Here is a 17655-nt window from a genome sequence, read left to right on the forward strand (position 1 = left end):
TGTTGCACTGTTCTTCCCTGGACTCCTGCCTTTCATTTGTATTGTATTCACTTGATTTTACAGGCAATGTGGAAGTAAGAGGCAGGAATAGACCAGTTCCTCTGGCTAAAGGCACCATGCCCTCAGTCATTCTGCAGAATTCGCTTTTTCAGAATTCACTCACAGAGCTCAGAGTTTTGTTATTTTGCTGAAGCTTCACATTCAAGACTTTACTTTTTAACTCCTGACCATGATGAAGCCTGGTTCTGGTGCTCTTTGCTCTCCGATTGCCCTGCAAAAAAAGAAAAAAAAAAGAAAAAAAAAAGAGGGGTCATTGTTGGTTTTATAGCATTTGCCACTTGCCATGACAGCAGAGGAACCAGATTGGGGTACAGATGCTAGCTAGGGAATATGTGGAGCTTGTTCTGATCCTAGTGCCTTCATGAGATATAGACAGGTCAGCTCCAAGAACATGCAGTGGTCAAAGTTCAAAAAGAGAGGAGTCCCTGAAGATAATTACAGCCTTTCCACTTCCTCTGGCATGTGCAGTGGTGAGGAGAGTTTTGAGCTGTGCCATCTGTGCCTGCTAAGTCCTTTGCGAACTGTCTGCCTGAGAAATGCAATGAAACCTTGGAGTGGAAAGTAGTCACTGTTGAATGTTATGTTCTCTGAGTAATAATCGCTTGTGCAAGTGTTATCTGGTGTAGTAGAGTACATTAAAGTGGACATGGCATTTAGGAGGACCTGATCTGTGATTTACATGGGGCATTGATGGCTGTGGAGCCACAAAGTTTCGGTATTTTAGTGCTCTGAAGTACATCCTGCCTCAACCAGCCTGTGCAGTCTAAGACTTCTGTTCACCCCTTTTTGGCTGCTCCAGCTGCACTTACTATACAAATAAGCACTTCGAGACATGTAACAACTAGTGTTTTTTTTAAATCTCATTTTAGAACAATTAAGCAATAAAGGGTTGCACTGAGATGTAAATCAGGAGTCCCTCCATTGAGTGCAGACACAACTAAACAGTGAATGCAATTATCTAAGCAGCGTGCCCATTTGTCAGCATAGCAGGTGCTGCGAGCAGTCAGACATAGCCAGCAGTGTGTGATACCAGATGTTATTAAAGAAAGCATCTGTATTAACGACCATTCAGTCATCCATTCATTTTGGCTAGGATAAAGACAAGAATACGATTCTAAGTAGAATTATCTAAGCAGCATTATCATTAGAGGAAACATATATACGCATATCTTCAGATGAACTTCCCAAATGCTTACGGCTACAAATTTTCAGAAGTGGTCTAAAGAACAGAGCATATGGAGATGTAGAATGTCTCCTAAATATTTCCCTTTCTAATAAAAAATTAACGTGGCAGAATTTTAATGAATGTTAGGAATTTAAAGCTGGTTTTGAGCTTTTAATAAAACATTCTGTTTAAAGATGGAGCAGGATAGATTCAGTGATCAAGAGCAATTTGGATAAATTCCTCTAAATCATATATATCACCTTAATTTCTTGTGATCCACATAAATTGACTAGGAAATGTAAAAAAATGTCTTCTTCATGAGACTTCTGATGTTTTTCCTCTGAACCTAGTGATCAGGCCTACCAGGAGAGTGTAAAGCACCCAAGTATAATGAAAAATACATCCCGTTGTACTTTTAGCTTAACTTCCAGTTTTTCAGAGAAACTTGAAATACAGTATTTCAGAAATATCAGAGAAGCTACAAATAGCTTCATGAACAATAATCGCAGAAGTCTGTTGGAATTTCATGTAGTTTTTTGACTTAGCTGTTAGATTTCCTTTTCATGAGCTGCTCAGAGACCTCTACCCAAATAAGGTTTTGTCTGCAAGTAGATTTCAGCTGTAGCTCTTTTCTCTGTGAATACCAAAGTGGCATCAGAGCAAAGTTACTTGTGTTTCTGTTACACGGCATTCTCTAACCAGTGTTCAAGAGCAGAACATGTTGACTTGGGAGTTAATATTTGAAAAGGATTGCGAATCAGCTTTTGAAAGTTTCTTGCATGAAATTAATCAATCTGATTTGTCATCTGACTTACTTCCCACCCTCGCCCGGGTCCCCCCAGTGCCAGTGTCACCACCCTGCTCTGCTTGCACTGCTGTGGGATGGTGCCCCTTGGGGAGGTTTTGACCCCAGTCCTGCCTTGGCCCCCTCCTGCTGCTCCCAGACATGATCAGCATAATCATCCACTCAGCTGTGAAAAGATGTGGGATAATGAGGGTGGTAGGCACAGACTTTCCAGCTAATGCTGTTCAGGCTCATCTGACTTATTTAAATGCAGCAGGTTAGGGAAAGATCGATGTAAGTATTACATTACATAGAAAAAGGCATTTTCACTAGCACAGCTGCAGTGCCATGACTTCAGCTTGTTTTTGTATCTACTTCCAGAACTGCCTGATTTTATGATGTCCTTCAGCAGGGCAGAATATACATTTTGTGTGCCTCAAAACAAAATGGCATTTTAAAATCCCCTTGTGAAAAGAGTCACCTTTAGCAACAAAGTCTGACAGAAAATAATTTATTGCCTTAAGTTTTGCAGTATGTTTAGAAACTGATGGAAAATGCACCTTGAAACATGGAAAAATCAACATTCAGGGCACTTCATTGTGGTGGAAGGAGTTCACAACTGATATGAAGAAGTGGCAGGAAAGAAATTACAGCGGTGATTTCTTTGTGAATAGGTTGTGGCACTGTAACTTAAATGCTGATTACAAGCAAAATTGATGCTTGCAGATTTACTGAGGCACTAATGTTTGTACCAAACATAGTTATGTCATTCTTTGGTGTCATCTTTATTTCCCTTGGATGGATTTATCTGGTTGGCAGATGGCTATCAAGTAAGTTATCAGTTTAGTGGTATGAGGAAGGGTATGTGGACCAATACTTTCCTTTTCTCCTTCATTACACATTTTCCCATGAGTTTCAGCAGTGGTAAAGGGATAATTGTGTATTTCTATCCTTATCTTTTGTGTACCAAGCATGCTTCAGGACTTTAAATATCTAGTAAGTGTCTCTGACAAGGAGGTACACATTTGAAGGAGGAAACAAAAATGTGACATGTTTGCTAACAACAGAAATTTTTGTAGTGTTCAGTAAACTCTTTTAGGAATGAGCCCAGTTCTCTGAACCTGTCTGCACCGGGGTCATTTTCATAATTTATTATATATTAAAACCACTCTGTGTTGTTCAAATTTTATTGCTATTAAACAGAGCTAAATAAAATTAAAGGCCTTTTTTTTTGCAAGACTGGTGTGCTGTAAAGAGAACCTTGTGTAAATGAAGACTGTCCATGCTCTCCATGCAGTCCTTTATATTTGTACTAGAGAAGCAGTAGGATGCTATGAAGTTAAATTGGCACAGTTTGTCCTCAATCTCTGCGTAGTATTTGGTCTCCAAATTTTTAATGTTTAAGAAATAGACAATGATGTAGCCTGGTGCTATGTTATCTCCAGTGGGAAGTCTGTCTTCAAAGGTTTGCACCCTCTTTCTGCCTCCTGACCCTGGCTGCCCTTTCCCACATCATGTCACAATTTGACTCCCCCTTCTGCGCTAATACATTCATTTGTGGAACCGTGCTGTGGATGGGATCACTGCACTAAGCTGACTTAAGAAAATGATTATTTGCTTTGATTAGTGACCCATTTTACAGGGCAGCCCCATGGACAGTTTTAGTGGTACACTGATGAGGGCAACAAGTGGCGGACCTCATGGAGACAGTTAAGTCCCGCAGCCACAAAAGTAAACCACAAACCAGACTGGATCTGGCTTGTCTACAGTAAAAAGTTGCACTGTGGTAAAAGTATTTAAGTAAATCTGATCACTGTGTGAGTCACAATCTCATAGAATCATAGAATGGTTTGTGTTGGAAGGGACCTTAAAGATCATGTACTTCCAACCCCTCTGCCATGGGCAGGGACACCTTCCACAGAACTGATTGCTCAAAGCTCCATCCTGACCCAGTCAGGAGAAAAAAATAAAACTTGAGAAACAAATAAAATTTGAGAAACAAATAAAAAGGAGTGTGCAATTCACCTATATCATAGCAAATGTTCACTCAGAGACCACATTCAGACTGTGAATATGACCTTAATTCTTTTATTTATCTATCTTTTTGAATTCTGCCTTTGCATCTTTGATATTAAAGTAATGTCATCTTTATTGGTAAGATTAATAAATCAGCCCTCAATGTATGTCCCTTGCCTTTTTATATATCCAGTGAAATATTTTCCAATGTGGCTAATAAATGAAAGTGAAGTATTATTAACTTAAATTTCTGATGAAGTCTTACACAGTTCCGTCAAGGCTATGGTCCTGATTTCACTGCAACTGTGAAGCATCTCGTTACAACTCTTTCACTGCTGCTTTTTGCAAGTACTTGCAGAATCATTAACTTGAATGCCATGCCCATCATTCCTCCCAAGTTGTTCTTTCTGTTATTAAAGGAGTACAGAAGTCTACCAACTGAATTTTTAGACCATGATTATTCTTTTTCTGAGTTCTTAAAACCAAGGCTTATTACACATGGTCTAACTATGGATTTTGAGAGATTGAGTGTTTTCTTGCACTTCTTTTTTGCATTAGAAGTCTTTCCAAGCATATAAATGCACAGGAACTATGATATTATATAATGACTAATGTGAGAATGCAGTAAAGTAAATAATAATAGTTCAGAAAACATGCTTTATAGACAAAGGCGTAGGGCGTCTTATAATTGTACATGTAGACTTAATCTCTTTGGGAATATTTGAAACATAAGATGTTAATGTTCTAACAGAAATAGGATTAAACAGCTGGATGTGTCTTGTCTGTAAACTGAATTTCAAGTCAGTGCAAACAACCTCCACAAACATCTTCAGCATTTCCAAAAAAATGAAAAGGTAAGGTAGCCAGCATCACTGGATAAACTTCCAGCTAAGCTTCCTTCAGACATCTGAATGACAGCTCCAAAACCACTCTGAATGGCTTTTGTGGTCATGTGAGTAAGAGGATCCAAAAACCACTCAGGAGCATCTGAGAATGTGGGGTATTCTGCATATGCTTACCCCTTTTTTCAAGCTGGGTCACACTGAAAGAATTCCAGATGAGGAATACTGGGGAAGCTGTGAAGGAATTATCTAGTTAAATACAGATCAAGGATTGCCTTTTATGTTGTTTTATTTGTAACCAGTGGTTTCAAATCTTTTACTTCCAAACCTGACCTGTTTTGTTAATTAAATTTTTGTTTTGTTTCACTATTAAGTTTGTCTGGTGTTGCAGATACAAGGTGAATCAGGATAGAGCTGGTAAACTTAGGATGTAATATCTGCATAAAGGCAGAAGCAAGGAGTCTTAACAGGTCTGCAGGAAAATGCAAATATAAACCAGCAGATGTATCAGCATCTCGCTCCTTTTGTTAAGGTGTTTTAAATCAGTGCCAGGCTGCTAAAGCTATGCAAGTCAAATATGTCTAAGGTAAAAGCTGTCGTGAGAAAAAAAAAAATCCATGTAACTTCCTCCACATGCTGAAGCGTAGACCTGTATGCAGCATCAGAGCATGCCTGTGTAGACAATGTACAACATCCTTGCTCAGTAAGGCACTTAAGCATTTAAACAGTGTTAGTCATAAGTACACTGCAGGGGAGTTTGTCTTTTTTCAGTAATAATAACAAAGAAGGTGAACAACTTCTTCCATTCTTTTGACCCTAGCATGCCAACCCTAAATAGTAAACTAAACATTCATGAAAGATTAATCACTTAGGAAATTAGTATCTTCTTATATTTCAGTCAGTGAAACTTCACCAGCGCCATCCATTCAGTGACAGACAGGACGATGTTGATGTGGTACACTTCATCTTGAACCATTCAACCTTCAGAGGACCTCTTATATAGGTAACAGCTGGAGCAGCCCTGTGAAATAGCCACGATGCCTAAACATGAAAAGCCAACCGCCATTGAAGGAAATGGTAATTACAACTACAATTATGCATCTTAAGCACATATTCATTTTCTGCATGTAGCTCAACAGTGTGCAAGTTTTGTTTTCTTCTTGTTCTTTCTAATACAAAATCTTCTTTGTCACAATTCATTACCTTTTGCTCAGAAATTTATTTTACTTGGCTTTTGAAAGCAGCTTTGCTGTGTAAGTTGGCTAGTTGTAGCATGGCAGTGTGGCTTTCCACTGGTTAGTAAATCAAAAGAGTGCAACCACAGCCTGGTTACTTGTCTTGCATTTATATGTAGTTTAGAGGGAAGATTAAGAAAACAAGCCTGTTTCGTGGCTTCTGTAAATTGCATAAAGGCAATGCCTCCTTTACTTATCGCTTTGAGTATTTGGTATGAAATGTCAAACATTCTTCATAATAAGATTAACAATATTTCTATACTGATACTGCACTGTTCTGGATGTAAAAAATGTTTTTGTAGGCTGGTAATGCCTAATGCCTTACTCTGGCAAAGTGCAAGGCAACTCTTTGATATAGGAAGTGCTTTCAGTTCTCAGGGACAATACTACTTTTTCCAAAATATGGATCTTTTTTGTACGGAACAGACATGACATTTCTTACCTTCAGCATGAAGGAAAATTGCAAGGGACCTTATTCTAGACTGGTTTCTGAATGAATTCATTAGGTCTTTCTAAGTACTAGGGCTGGTACTACTAAAAAGTACTTTCTATATTTTTAATTCACACTCGTAACATGCCATAGTAATAAAATGGGTTCTGCTTCCATAGAAAACATCAGAAGGGACTGCTTAGCATTTTGGCAAAATATAACAAGTAGTTCATTTTAAGAGTCTCTCCTATTTTCTTTCCTTTTTTGCCTGCGCACCTTCATTGTTTTTTTTCTGCCAGTGTTTTCTACAAGTCCCTTTATTGACCAATTTAATTTTCAAGCAGTACATGTTAATGGAGCTCATTTTAACATGAGAGAAGCACAGAATTTAATGTAGCATAGGCAAAATACTTACCAACTCCAGCAGAATTTTTATCTGAATAAAAAAAAAGAGCATGAATATAGAACATACATATTTTTATAATCATTTCTAATTAAAAAATTCTTAGAATATCAAGGTTCTAAGTTTATCCTAAATGTCTGCCTTCTGCTTGCAGATATCTGACTAAATTAACTTACCTTCTTATTCAGTGACTTTATTATTCATTCAAAGTACAGAGGTTAGCATTCCCATGGTGAACAAAACCCACGCATCTTTATAACTACAGAAGGCTGAGATCTTTAGGTTGCAGAAACATGATCACTCTGACACATTTTGCACGAAAATTTATCCTGTACGTAATTTATAATACAATCTAACTACCTTAATGACTGTTATCAGTATATTTGGAGATGAGATCTTGCGAGTAAATTCAAGACTCCATCTAGATTTAAGAAGACTTAAAAAGCTGGAGCTCCATTTCAAGTAACTATGAGACACTTTCAGAATGTGGTTCTCAGTCGGCTTTTGACTTAAAATGTTACAAGGGCTGGAGTTAGTCAGCACAAAGCTCAGGCACTAATCTGGTTGCAATTTCTTTACAGGAGTTTTTGCTTCACCATTGCTGACAGTCCTGAGGAATATTCTTGCAAAGAATGGATGACCCCAACAGTTGCAAAAATGCAGTCTAGGGCCATACATTTTTGCTTTTTGATATCTTTAGCTCTAGTGAAGCCCTGGTTTGGCCATTCTTGTTTCATAGCATGTCTTCTGCAAAATCTGTGATAGTAGGACATGTATGGTTCATTAAGCTAAGTTCATGAATGTGAATTCATTGTTCTAGGCTTCTCATATAGGAAAAGAAGACTTAGGGCACAAATCTTCAGAGTGGATGTTTAAAAGAGATCAGATGGAAACTGCCTATTATCTAAAAATAATAAAGAGAATGTGTGGTGAGCTGCTCAGCTCTAGCTATCAACCTTAAAAGAGCTGTCTTCTCACAAAGTAGTAAAAAATAGAGTTGACTTCAGATCCACTAAGAATGCTACTTTTGTAACTTGAACATAAACTGTTTTCTCCATATTAAAACCTGTTCTTCCCACGTTAACAGTAATATGAATGAATAACAATAAACTAAGTAAATCACATTTCAGAACCTGAAAAGGTCAGATTGGTATGATTTACTGCAGTCTTACACTTCCTAGAATGCATTGGACACTTAATATTCTGATTCTAATTCTTGCAATAAAGACTGGATGAAAATAAAAAACTGCCCACCACCAAGCCAACTGTGTGATGTAGACACAAAGTAAATGTGGCTTCTCCTGGTTGCTTTATTACAGTAACCATCAGGTCCTGCAAGCTTGTCATATCTCTAGTCTTGCGTAGGACAAAGCACTACATAGTTAGGTCTTTGTCCGGCATAGGTAGGGAAATGTGGGTGTATCCACAGAGATAGTGTAAGACATGGTGGCCTGGAAAATTTTATCCATGCTTTTCTGAAGGGGATGAAATACTGAGGGCTTTCTCACTGAATTATCTTCCTCCTCTACCTTCTGTAGGTTTTATAATAGCAAAATCAGATTTGGCCTAAAATTCTTGCACTGAAATTGTGCAATAAACTTATTTATCCCTGAAGGGAAACTTTGCCTAAGAGAAGTCCTGACCCACAAACTGAGAGACAACACTCAAACTTCATGGTGTGTAAGTACAGCCCAGGAAGAAATTGGAAAGAGGAGAATGTAATCAGATGATATGCCCAATGCCAGCCACAGTGCCAACTTGATCTATGTAAGCTCAGTCTCTGTTGTTTTAGTAGAACATTTGTAATTTTTCCTTACCCATGGAAAACAAATGAGCAATTTATGGATGTGAATTGAATGGATTCCATTTGTTCCCTGTGGTCCCATCTGTAATTTTTAGTTGTTGAGTGGGCTACAATTAGTTGGGCAAATTGTCTTTATTGGCAATCTGCAGAGAGGGAAACCTTATTGCCCTTCAGGCAACTTCTGGAAACTCTTTGGGTATAGAAGTCTGCAGGCCACAGCATGTACATTAAGACTAATAAGTCTTCCAAGACACTAGTGGCTTTATGACATTGTAGTATAAATGTTCTGCCTACTTTAGTATTTACAACCTTACCAATTCAGGTGCAGAAAAATAAGCAGTATATTTGCTAGTGTGACTGTAACTGAATAGGAATTATTATTTTACTTCACAAATTCATAGCTATTGCTGGACAGGATATTTTCTGAGCATTGTGATTTTAATTTTAGTCCATTGGAAGAAAAAATTGCAACATTAACTGGGAAAAACATGAAAGAAAAATCAAGCATGGTCTCAAATACCAAGTGTGCCAGTTGTTGTATAAATGTAATTTTTATTTGTAATTTCTGTGTTTCAAGTCCCCTTCTCCTGTGCCCAAGGTCGGCCAAGCTGTTTTTCCCAAGGTATGGTTTCCCCTCATACACTAAGAGGATGGGGTCTATAGTGTTAAGGTCTCAAATCTTGGATGTTGAAGTCTGCACCAATTCACTCTTGCCATAGACTTTCTGTGAGACCTTGGTATATTATTTTTGGTGTGTTTTACAGCTGTTACTTCTAGTGATATCTTTCCTCACAGAAGTGTTGTGAGATACTCTCATATTTACGTGATTAGAAAGAATAGTATGGAAACATATGTAAATATCTAGAATTTAATATTATACAACTCTTCCTTTCTTTTTGACTAGTACTTCATATGCATTTGTTGTCTAATATGATCTTGCATTGCTGACAGTTCTACATGTTTAGCACCCAGTTTATTAGCTATTTAGCCTGATGACTTTCCGGCACTGAAAAAATTCCAGCACGGTCCAGTCCAGAGGAAGACACAATAATTGCTTGCAAGTCTCTATCTGCATATGATCCATTTCATTGGCTTGATAATTAATTAACAAAGTAAAAATTTATTTTGTAACATATACAAAAAGTCTGATAGCATTTTTTGAATTACAGCTTACTTTGCATACCACTGAAATTTTTTATGGCACCAGCATGCAGAATTGCTTAGCAGCCGTCAGTTTTACGTAATAGTAATATGAGCAGTAATACTACACAGTGGGCCATATTTTATGGGGTAGTTCCAAGAATCATTATCCCTCTCAGTGAAAAATCAAGGAAATTATGTCAGTATAAAATGAATTAAAAAAAAAAATCCAAAACATGAAATCTGAGTAGTACCCTCTGATAAGTGGTGTACAAACAACTTGGGAAAATAATGTAAGGATACAACAGCCTCCACAATCTGCTAAATGGCCATCCCATATAGCAAAGACTCCTATGGTTTTATACATTTTTTTCTGTCCTTAATTTCCTCACCAGCCAACATGTCAACATTTTGAACTCTCTCCTGAGCTGTCTGATGTTCTGCCTTCACTGCAGTCTCTGACTTGCAAGTTAGTCTGAGCCCATATTCAAGATGTCCTCCTTTAGTCTTGTTGGCTCATTTGTGGCTATAGTCTAAAACACAAATAAGACTTCAGGTAAAATGATAGCTTACTCAGATTACACTTTCCTTGCCCTTAGTCTAGAAAGATGAGAAAGTTTCCCTTAAACTACTGCAGGGAAAAAAAACCCAGAAAGTGATTGGATTTCCGAGAACATAAGGAGTTATGGACTATAGCTCCAAATATACCTAATGATGTATGTATCATTAGGGCAGGATGATGTATCCTGGAAGGTGTAACAGCTGAGCAATCATTTGCTGTGGGTCACATAAACTCAAGTTAGCTGACTCAAAGCCTAATAATCTGATATTAGCCCTATGAATATTAATACTGTGAAGAAATGAGGTCTTATCAACCCTTTTCTGGAACAATAAGTAATTCTAGACAGTGCTTTAGTAAGATATAGTTGATTTTAGTGGCGGATTCACTAAACTTTTGATAAGTGGGATCACATGAAGATCTGTTTACAAAAGCAGAAGACAAGTATATCTACCTAAAAGGATCCCACATAGTGATGATTTTGTTCCTGCATCAAAGACTATACATTTTTATATTAACAAACCAGAGCATCAGAAATGCTCTTCAGTTTTCCTGTAGGATGATAATACAGTGCCTGTGGAATGCACTCTACTGTTTCTCTATGTTGTGGTTTATAGAAGAACATTTAAATGTAGTGCTAAACTACATTTAGATTTAGTGTCACCATAAAATGTAATTTGTTTATCATTGAAATGTTTCTCCAATAATTCAGTAAGACATGGTTTGCCTCAAGCACCTAAAGTGCTGAGTTATGAGCTGCCTAGCCTCTTGCTTTCTTCTTTGAAAAGTATTACAGAGTTAATGACCTGAAATAGCTTTCTAGTGATAATAATGTTAAGCACAGTAATGATTATTTATCTCTCTTATTGCTGAAATACCCAACCAACTGTCAACATTGGTCTTTTAATGATATGTGCAAAAACCCCAAGCACAAAAAGATGATGCAACAGCTTGTCTGAATTACAAGTCTCCAGGGACAGCTGTAATGTGGGTGCAGTTTGGGGTGGCTACATAGCTTACGTGAGTGCATGCATATATGTTGTTCAGGACAGACCTCAGGGATGGTAAAGCTCCTTCATCCCCCCTCCTCTGTGATTTTGTTCCTGCTAAACAGCACCAACTGCTATCACAGCTGACTCAAGTGAATAACTTTTAGTTGTACCCTGAGCTTCAGATTTTATGCTAGTGACACAGCTCATGACATAAAGAAGAGAGCAAGAAAACTGGAGGATCAGAAAGTCCTCCTTGGCTTCCGGCTTCTTTTAAAAGTAAATTCTAGTACAATGCTTTCTGCATCATACCCCAAGACCTGGGGGAGATCTCTTATTCTGTGGATACACCAGAATGAGAAGGACAAACCTCTAACATTCTTCATATGAACACGTTTCATCTCTATGTGACCATGGGGCTGTGGAGGCAGGAGTGTTGTGAAGTTCAGTTTGGAGCTATAATTTTAAATTTTTGCAGAAATAGCTTTTGAAGCTGCACTTGTGCTTGTTAGGTATGTCTGTAGTACCCACTACTTTTCTAGCTGCATGATTCCATGTAATCACTGTTCATGTTTTCTAGACTTGTTTTGTGGCAATATATACTTCTGTTTGATTTTATTCTTTTTCTTAATTTCTTTAAAAACTTCTTGGTTACCACTCACGTGCCTGAGCATTTAGATGAAAAAAGATATAAACACACAGGAGTCACTATTCAGATACACTCCCTTCTAGTAGTGTTCCCAGTATTTTCTTCAAGCAGCCTGAAATCTATTAATTAGTTTAACACTTTATTTTACCAGAAATGTTGGATTCAGAATAGTGCATTTGTTACCTTTACGCTGTTAGAATTAATTAAACCCCAACAGCTACCTTTTGCCCTGCTTAAGCCTCTGTATTAGTCCATTGTCACTTTGACTATTATGTCAGTATGATGTGAACTTGAGCACGATACACTTTCACTGCTAATACATATTTCAGTATATATGGTAAACTTCCAGCTGTTTGCTTGTTGTATGGGCTCATCAGAATCTGTAGTGAGGTCAATCTTATACCATTAAAGCGCTTTCCTGGGAATTTCTGTCTGACTGGAGGAGATCAGCAAAAGCATTAATTGCAATAAAAGACCGTGACCTATTTTTGCATGCAAAGTATCTCTTTAGAAGTGTCTGTCTTTATCTTTGCAAGCTTTCAATAGCAATGTAATGATCTTTGTCAAATGGAGATCCTGTTACTGTCAGCAGCAGAAGGCATATGTCCAGACAGAACAAAGGAACACTTATTTTCCCATTCCACTGATGATATTGAATGTTAATATTTTTGCATAGTCTTAAAAAATTATTGTGCAGATGCTGAGGAAATGTTAGAAAATGTAATTACAATGAAATGTTTTGTGAAGGGAACTTAGACTCTCTACATATATCCAAGTTTTAAAATGCCTGTCAAATTCTGTGTAATAACCCTCTGCCCATTATTGCACACAGTGAAACAAGACCCTAGATTCCTTCTTGTTTGCAGCCTTACACATTTGACTGCTTTTCTTTGATACTAGGTAAAGCTAAGAAGTTGTGCCTGATAGTTAGCTACAGCAGTCCCTAGATAAATAAACCTGTGTATAAATTTTTGATAATCACTAGTGGCTTAACAAAATTTATAAAAGGAACTAGGGAACTAGGGAATGGGTGGAGAAACAATATAAAGAAAAATTCAACAGTATTACACATGAGCGAAGAAGGAAGATATCTTCTTGCCTGAAAAATACAAATATAGGTATCATGACATGTCACCTGTCCTGTCTGTACAGAGGGGAAATTAGACAACATACATCTGGAACATACATGATATATAGGAGTGGAATGACAGCTGCCTATTTCTAGTCATGGTAATATTTCTGAGTCTTCTCCTAAATCTCTTACTACCATGTATTTTTATATATTTCACTGATGTGTCTCAAGTGCTGTCCTACATGTACAAGCTCAAAGATACCTCAGGAGAACCTATTAGCTGCTGGCTTCTCAGGTATTAGTTGGATTGCTTCCGAAGAAACATTGCTGGTGAATACCACTAGCAGTTTCAGGAGTGACCTGTTAAGTACTATGTTCATACCAATATTTGCAGAGAGCATATTAATTAAATATTATTATGGATATAATGCATATTAAAGTATTTTTCTTTCTTCTCTATATATGCATGATCCGAGTTTCAAAATGTACCAGGCAAATGAATTGGATACTTTCCTGGTTATTGATGGGTAGTAGAGACAGCATCTCTTATTGAACTTATTGAGACTGAAAAACTTAAGCAAGAGATCTACCCCGAACCAAAGATGTTTCTGAGCAGAAATACTACTTGCTTCTGTAAATAGGATCTCTCTCTAGAGTCTCCAATGTTTTTATCATCTCCTGAGTGGTAGAAAAGGACTGTGGTACAGCATATGAACGAGCTGGCTCAACTTTTGTCACTATGCGTAGAGATTTTGTTGCTGGAACTGAGAGTAAGTCTCCTCTTTCTTCTGGGAATGTGCTCTTCAGCCATGCTGCAGCTATGAAGCTTCATGCCCTCCAGTCAGGCAATCAGAAAATGATTCTTTTAATCTTCTTTAATCTCAGTCAGTGCTTATCTTTCATATGTTTAAGAAAATCTCTGAGAATTGCCTGAGAAGCATTTTCATGCTCCTTATTCTTTTCCCCAAATTGTAGGATATTGCTATTGTGTTTCTTTTTCAGGGTCTTCCTGTCCTACATATTTCTTCCATAAGAGGGAGCTCTTCATGGCATCACTTTAGGGCTTACTTATGTGAGTGCTGAAGGAAAGTGTAACTATTTTTATTGTCTTCAACTTATTTCTTGAAAACTATTTGCTCTGTTCCAAAAAGCTGGGTTTGTGAAATGGCGTAAGGGAGTATAATACAGTAACTGCCAAGAATTTCTTAAACCCCCTGCATTCCTAATGACTGATCCACACTTCACATGCACTGGCCTTTGTTTTCACTCCACAGATGGTAGTGATGTTGACAATGAAGAAGGCAGTGCAGCTGAGAATGAAGAAAATGTCAAAGGAACAGGTAAGTAGTGTGGATTACTTTGAGGCCACACTCAGATGTTTTCTGATTATCTGTATGAATAAAGGAGGAGGAAATTTCTCCATCTGACATACTGCCTTCTCTCATGTGTTTGTTTTTCTCCATCACCGATAAAGGTGGGAAGAGAGGAACACCGAGAACCAGAAGGGGACATGCAAGAGGGAGAGCCAGGCGTGGTGGTGAGGAGGATGAGGATGACCAAGATGGGACAAAGAGAGCTGGGCATCGCAGGCACAGAAACCGTAGAGGACGGGGACGAGCAGCTGGAAAGGAGGGCAGTGATTCTGATGGGGACCCTGCAAAAACCAGGAAGAATGAGGCAAATCAGAAATCCAAGGAAGGTGATGAAGAAGAAGATGAGAAAGGAGGTAAAAGTGGTAAAGGCAAAAATGAAAAGAAACAGGACAAAAAGCCTGATAAGAAAGGGAAAAAAGAGAAGGCCAACAAGAAGAAAAAAGACAAAAAGAAATCAGGATCTGGGTAATTCAGTAAATTATTTTTTAAATATAAACCCATAGTTATCTTACATAAAACCTGCTTTCATTTATAGCTGTGAAATACCAAGAGTCAGTATGACTCCCTTACTCATTACAGCCCAATTAGAGCTGGGCAGATTTTATTTTTTTCCTGCAGTGAGAAAATGCTGGCTGATTGAAATGGAAACTTTCCACAAAGCTATATCCACTTCAGTGGAATGAAGTCAGGGGTTTGTCACAGGTCCAGGGTGGGACCTCGGGAAATGACCAGCCAGGCCCTTCTGGGACTGCTGGTACCCTGAGGATTAGGTTAAAGCTGGTCTGGTGGAATGGGAGCTCAAGCCAGGGTCACTGTTATTGTAGTTAAATACCCTAAGTTTATGAGCTGTTCTCTGGAGAAAGGGAGTGAAAGTGACAGAGGAGGGGATCAAATGACACAGAGAGGTTATAACATGTGAGATCTCTCCTGCTTTTTCCTTTCCCCAAAACTAAAATCTCCCAAACCCTAAGTTGGTAACCCTCCAAAACCCCAAGGCCTAGTTTTATTTCCAGTCCAGAACTAAAATCTTCACACTTTTCACAAGATCAAGTTCTTTTTATCCCAATCAGGTTCGAGCCAGCTTTTTGTAAAAGAACAGTGCCAAAATTTCAAGAACCCAGAACCAAGGACTGACATGGGATTTTCCAGTCTGTCTCCTACTCACTCCCTCTGAAATATTATCATTCAGTTTCCCAAGGCATTTAATGCAACCTGGGGTCTTTGGAAGACCTCACTGACACTGGCTCTGGAGCACTTCAGAAAATTATCTTGTATTTTTCTGCCATCCTGGCATTCTCTTGCTCCCTGTCCCTGCTTGTGCTATTGAAAGGAAACAACCCCTGGGAATGGTGTATAATGGAGCAAATGCAGCTAGGCATGCTTATCTCAGTGGAGAGGGAGAGAGATTCCCCTTCCCGCATTCAGCACTTGCTACAGCTGTTTGTGTTCCCAAAGGCATCACTGGAGAGCACAGTAGGAGTCAAAGAAAAGAAAAAAATACAGTGGGAAGTGCTGTTGCATTAATTTGTTCATGATTCCATTTCAATATACCTCTGCTTCATTTCCCTTCCTTACAGGAGTGCCTAAAATCTTTCTTCATGCTGGGTCTTCACTGTCGTGCCAATTATACCCCTCTGTGCAATTTCTGTATGCGTATACCAACAGTCCTGAATGTATGAATCCATGTTCCTTTGCTTATAATTGTCTTCCACTGTAAACATTTATTGAGTGTTATTTAAAAAAAAATCACTGAAAATATAAAATTGAATGAGGGCACAATATTTTCCATTGTCTTTCAAAGTTCTTAATATTAAAATACATACATTTGGGCTAAATAATTAGAAATTGCTACCTGGATCAAAACTTTGTTCTGGAGGTGGTAAGCATAACATTTGAGGAAAAACTGAGGATGTTCTGGAAGATACCTCAAGATCATTATATTTTTAGACTTTTAGGGGACCATCTGACAAGATTACAGAGTAATAAATATAAGAATATTTTAAAAGATTTTTAAAAGAAAAACAAAAATAATGTAAGAATAAAGGAAAATAGGCTGGTGATGAGTTCAGCTGTGATTCAGATAAAGGATTTGCAAATCTTCAGGACAGAAGAGAAGGGTGGCAGCCTAGAAATACAGCCTCCCTAGCATATCCATTAAGACCTACCACAACAAATGCTATATACTGTTTAAATGTACGTCTTACTGATGTAGTTTTTTAATTGCCAAGCCATTTCAGCATGAAAAAGCATGAAAAGAGTAAAATAAGAAGTTGAGAAAAAAAAAAACCCAACAAAAAATCCGTAACAAAAAGAAAAGTAAAATTAAATGTGATATTATTCCACAGAGAGGTAATACTGTATTTGCTGCTGTCATTGTGGATTTTGCTAAACGGTACAAACACTTCCCTTTCTAGCTAGGTCACAGTACAAGTCAGTAGAATCTGCTGCTGTTACCCTCTTCCTCCCCTCTACTTTTCACCTAAATCAGGACAACATCTTTATGCCCTAGTTATTCTACATAAAGGACATAAAGGAATCCTAGATGAACTATGTGTTAATTCTTTTTTGTTTTTTTTTTTAACCTGATTATTTTGATGTCTGCTAATTTGTGGTAGTGAGTTTCACAGGATAATTCCATGGTGAAAGGAGTTATTTCTGGGTGAGTTTTAAATCTTCTGTTCTTAGGCAGTGTGCAGTCACTTGAGCTACAAATCCTCAGAGAAGGAATCTTATATTCTGCCTAGCCTATGCACTTTCTGTTTTTACTGTATAGCTAGCTCTACATGTGAGCAAATCAACTGATTTTTAGTAGGATTACTGAAGAGTATAAAGCTTATGCAAAAGTCCACGGGTACATGGAAGATTAAGGCAGTAGAGGCACTGCGTCTTTTTGCTAGCAGGAAGATTGCTGAAGAGCACTAACTGCCAGGGGGTGTTACGGGGATTATCAATAAACAATAGAATTTTCACAAAAAACTAGGAAGAAATATAGTCAAATTTATTCACTCATCACTGTAAACTCTTAAAGTCCTACTAGTCTTTTTGCTGAAAACATCCAATCTCCAAGAAAACATTTTCATCTTAATTTTTACCTTTATAAAATGGCTTTTACAAAGATTGTGAGAAAAGTAGAT

The 17655-nt window shown here is 37.8% G+C and overlaps 1 protein-coding gene across 1 annotated transcript in view; it reads left to right on the plus strand.

Annotated features, from left to right (window-relative positions):
* Positions 1 to 430: 430 nt before the first annotated feature.
* The window catches only part of TMC1 (transmembrane channel like 1), an 85032-nt gene continuing 67807 nt past the window's right edge, over positions 431 to 17655 (plus strand). The window contains exons 1-4 of the mRNA XM_052777179.1: positions 431 to 539; positions 5770 to 5944; positions 14423 to 14488; positions 14623 to 14986. Of these exons, the coding sequence (XP_052633139.1) occupies positions 5905 to 5944; positions 14423 to 14488; positions 14623 to 14986 (470 nt within the window). The 5' untranslated portion in view covers positions 431 to 539; positions 5770 to 5904. The remainder of the gene's footprint in view (positions 540 to 5769; positions 5945 to 14422; positions 14489 to 14622; positions 14987 to 17655) is intronic.

The sequence above is a fragment of the Harpia harpyja genome, chromosome Z (genome assembly GCF_026419915.1).
Source record: "Harpia harpyja isolate bHarHar1 chromosome Z, bHarHar1 primary haplotype, whole genome shotgun sequence".
NCBI classification, from domain to species: domain Eukaryota; kingdom Metazoa; phylum Chordata; class Aves; order Accipitriformes; family Accipitridae; genus Harpia; species Harpia harpyja.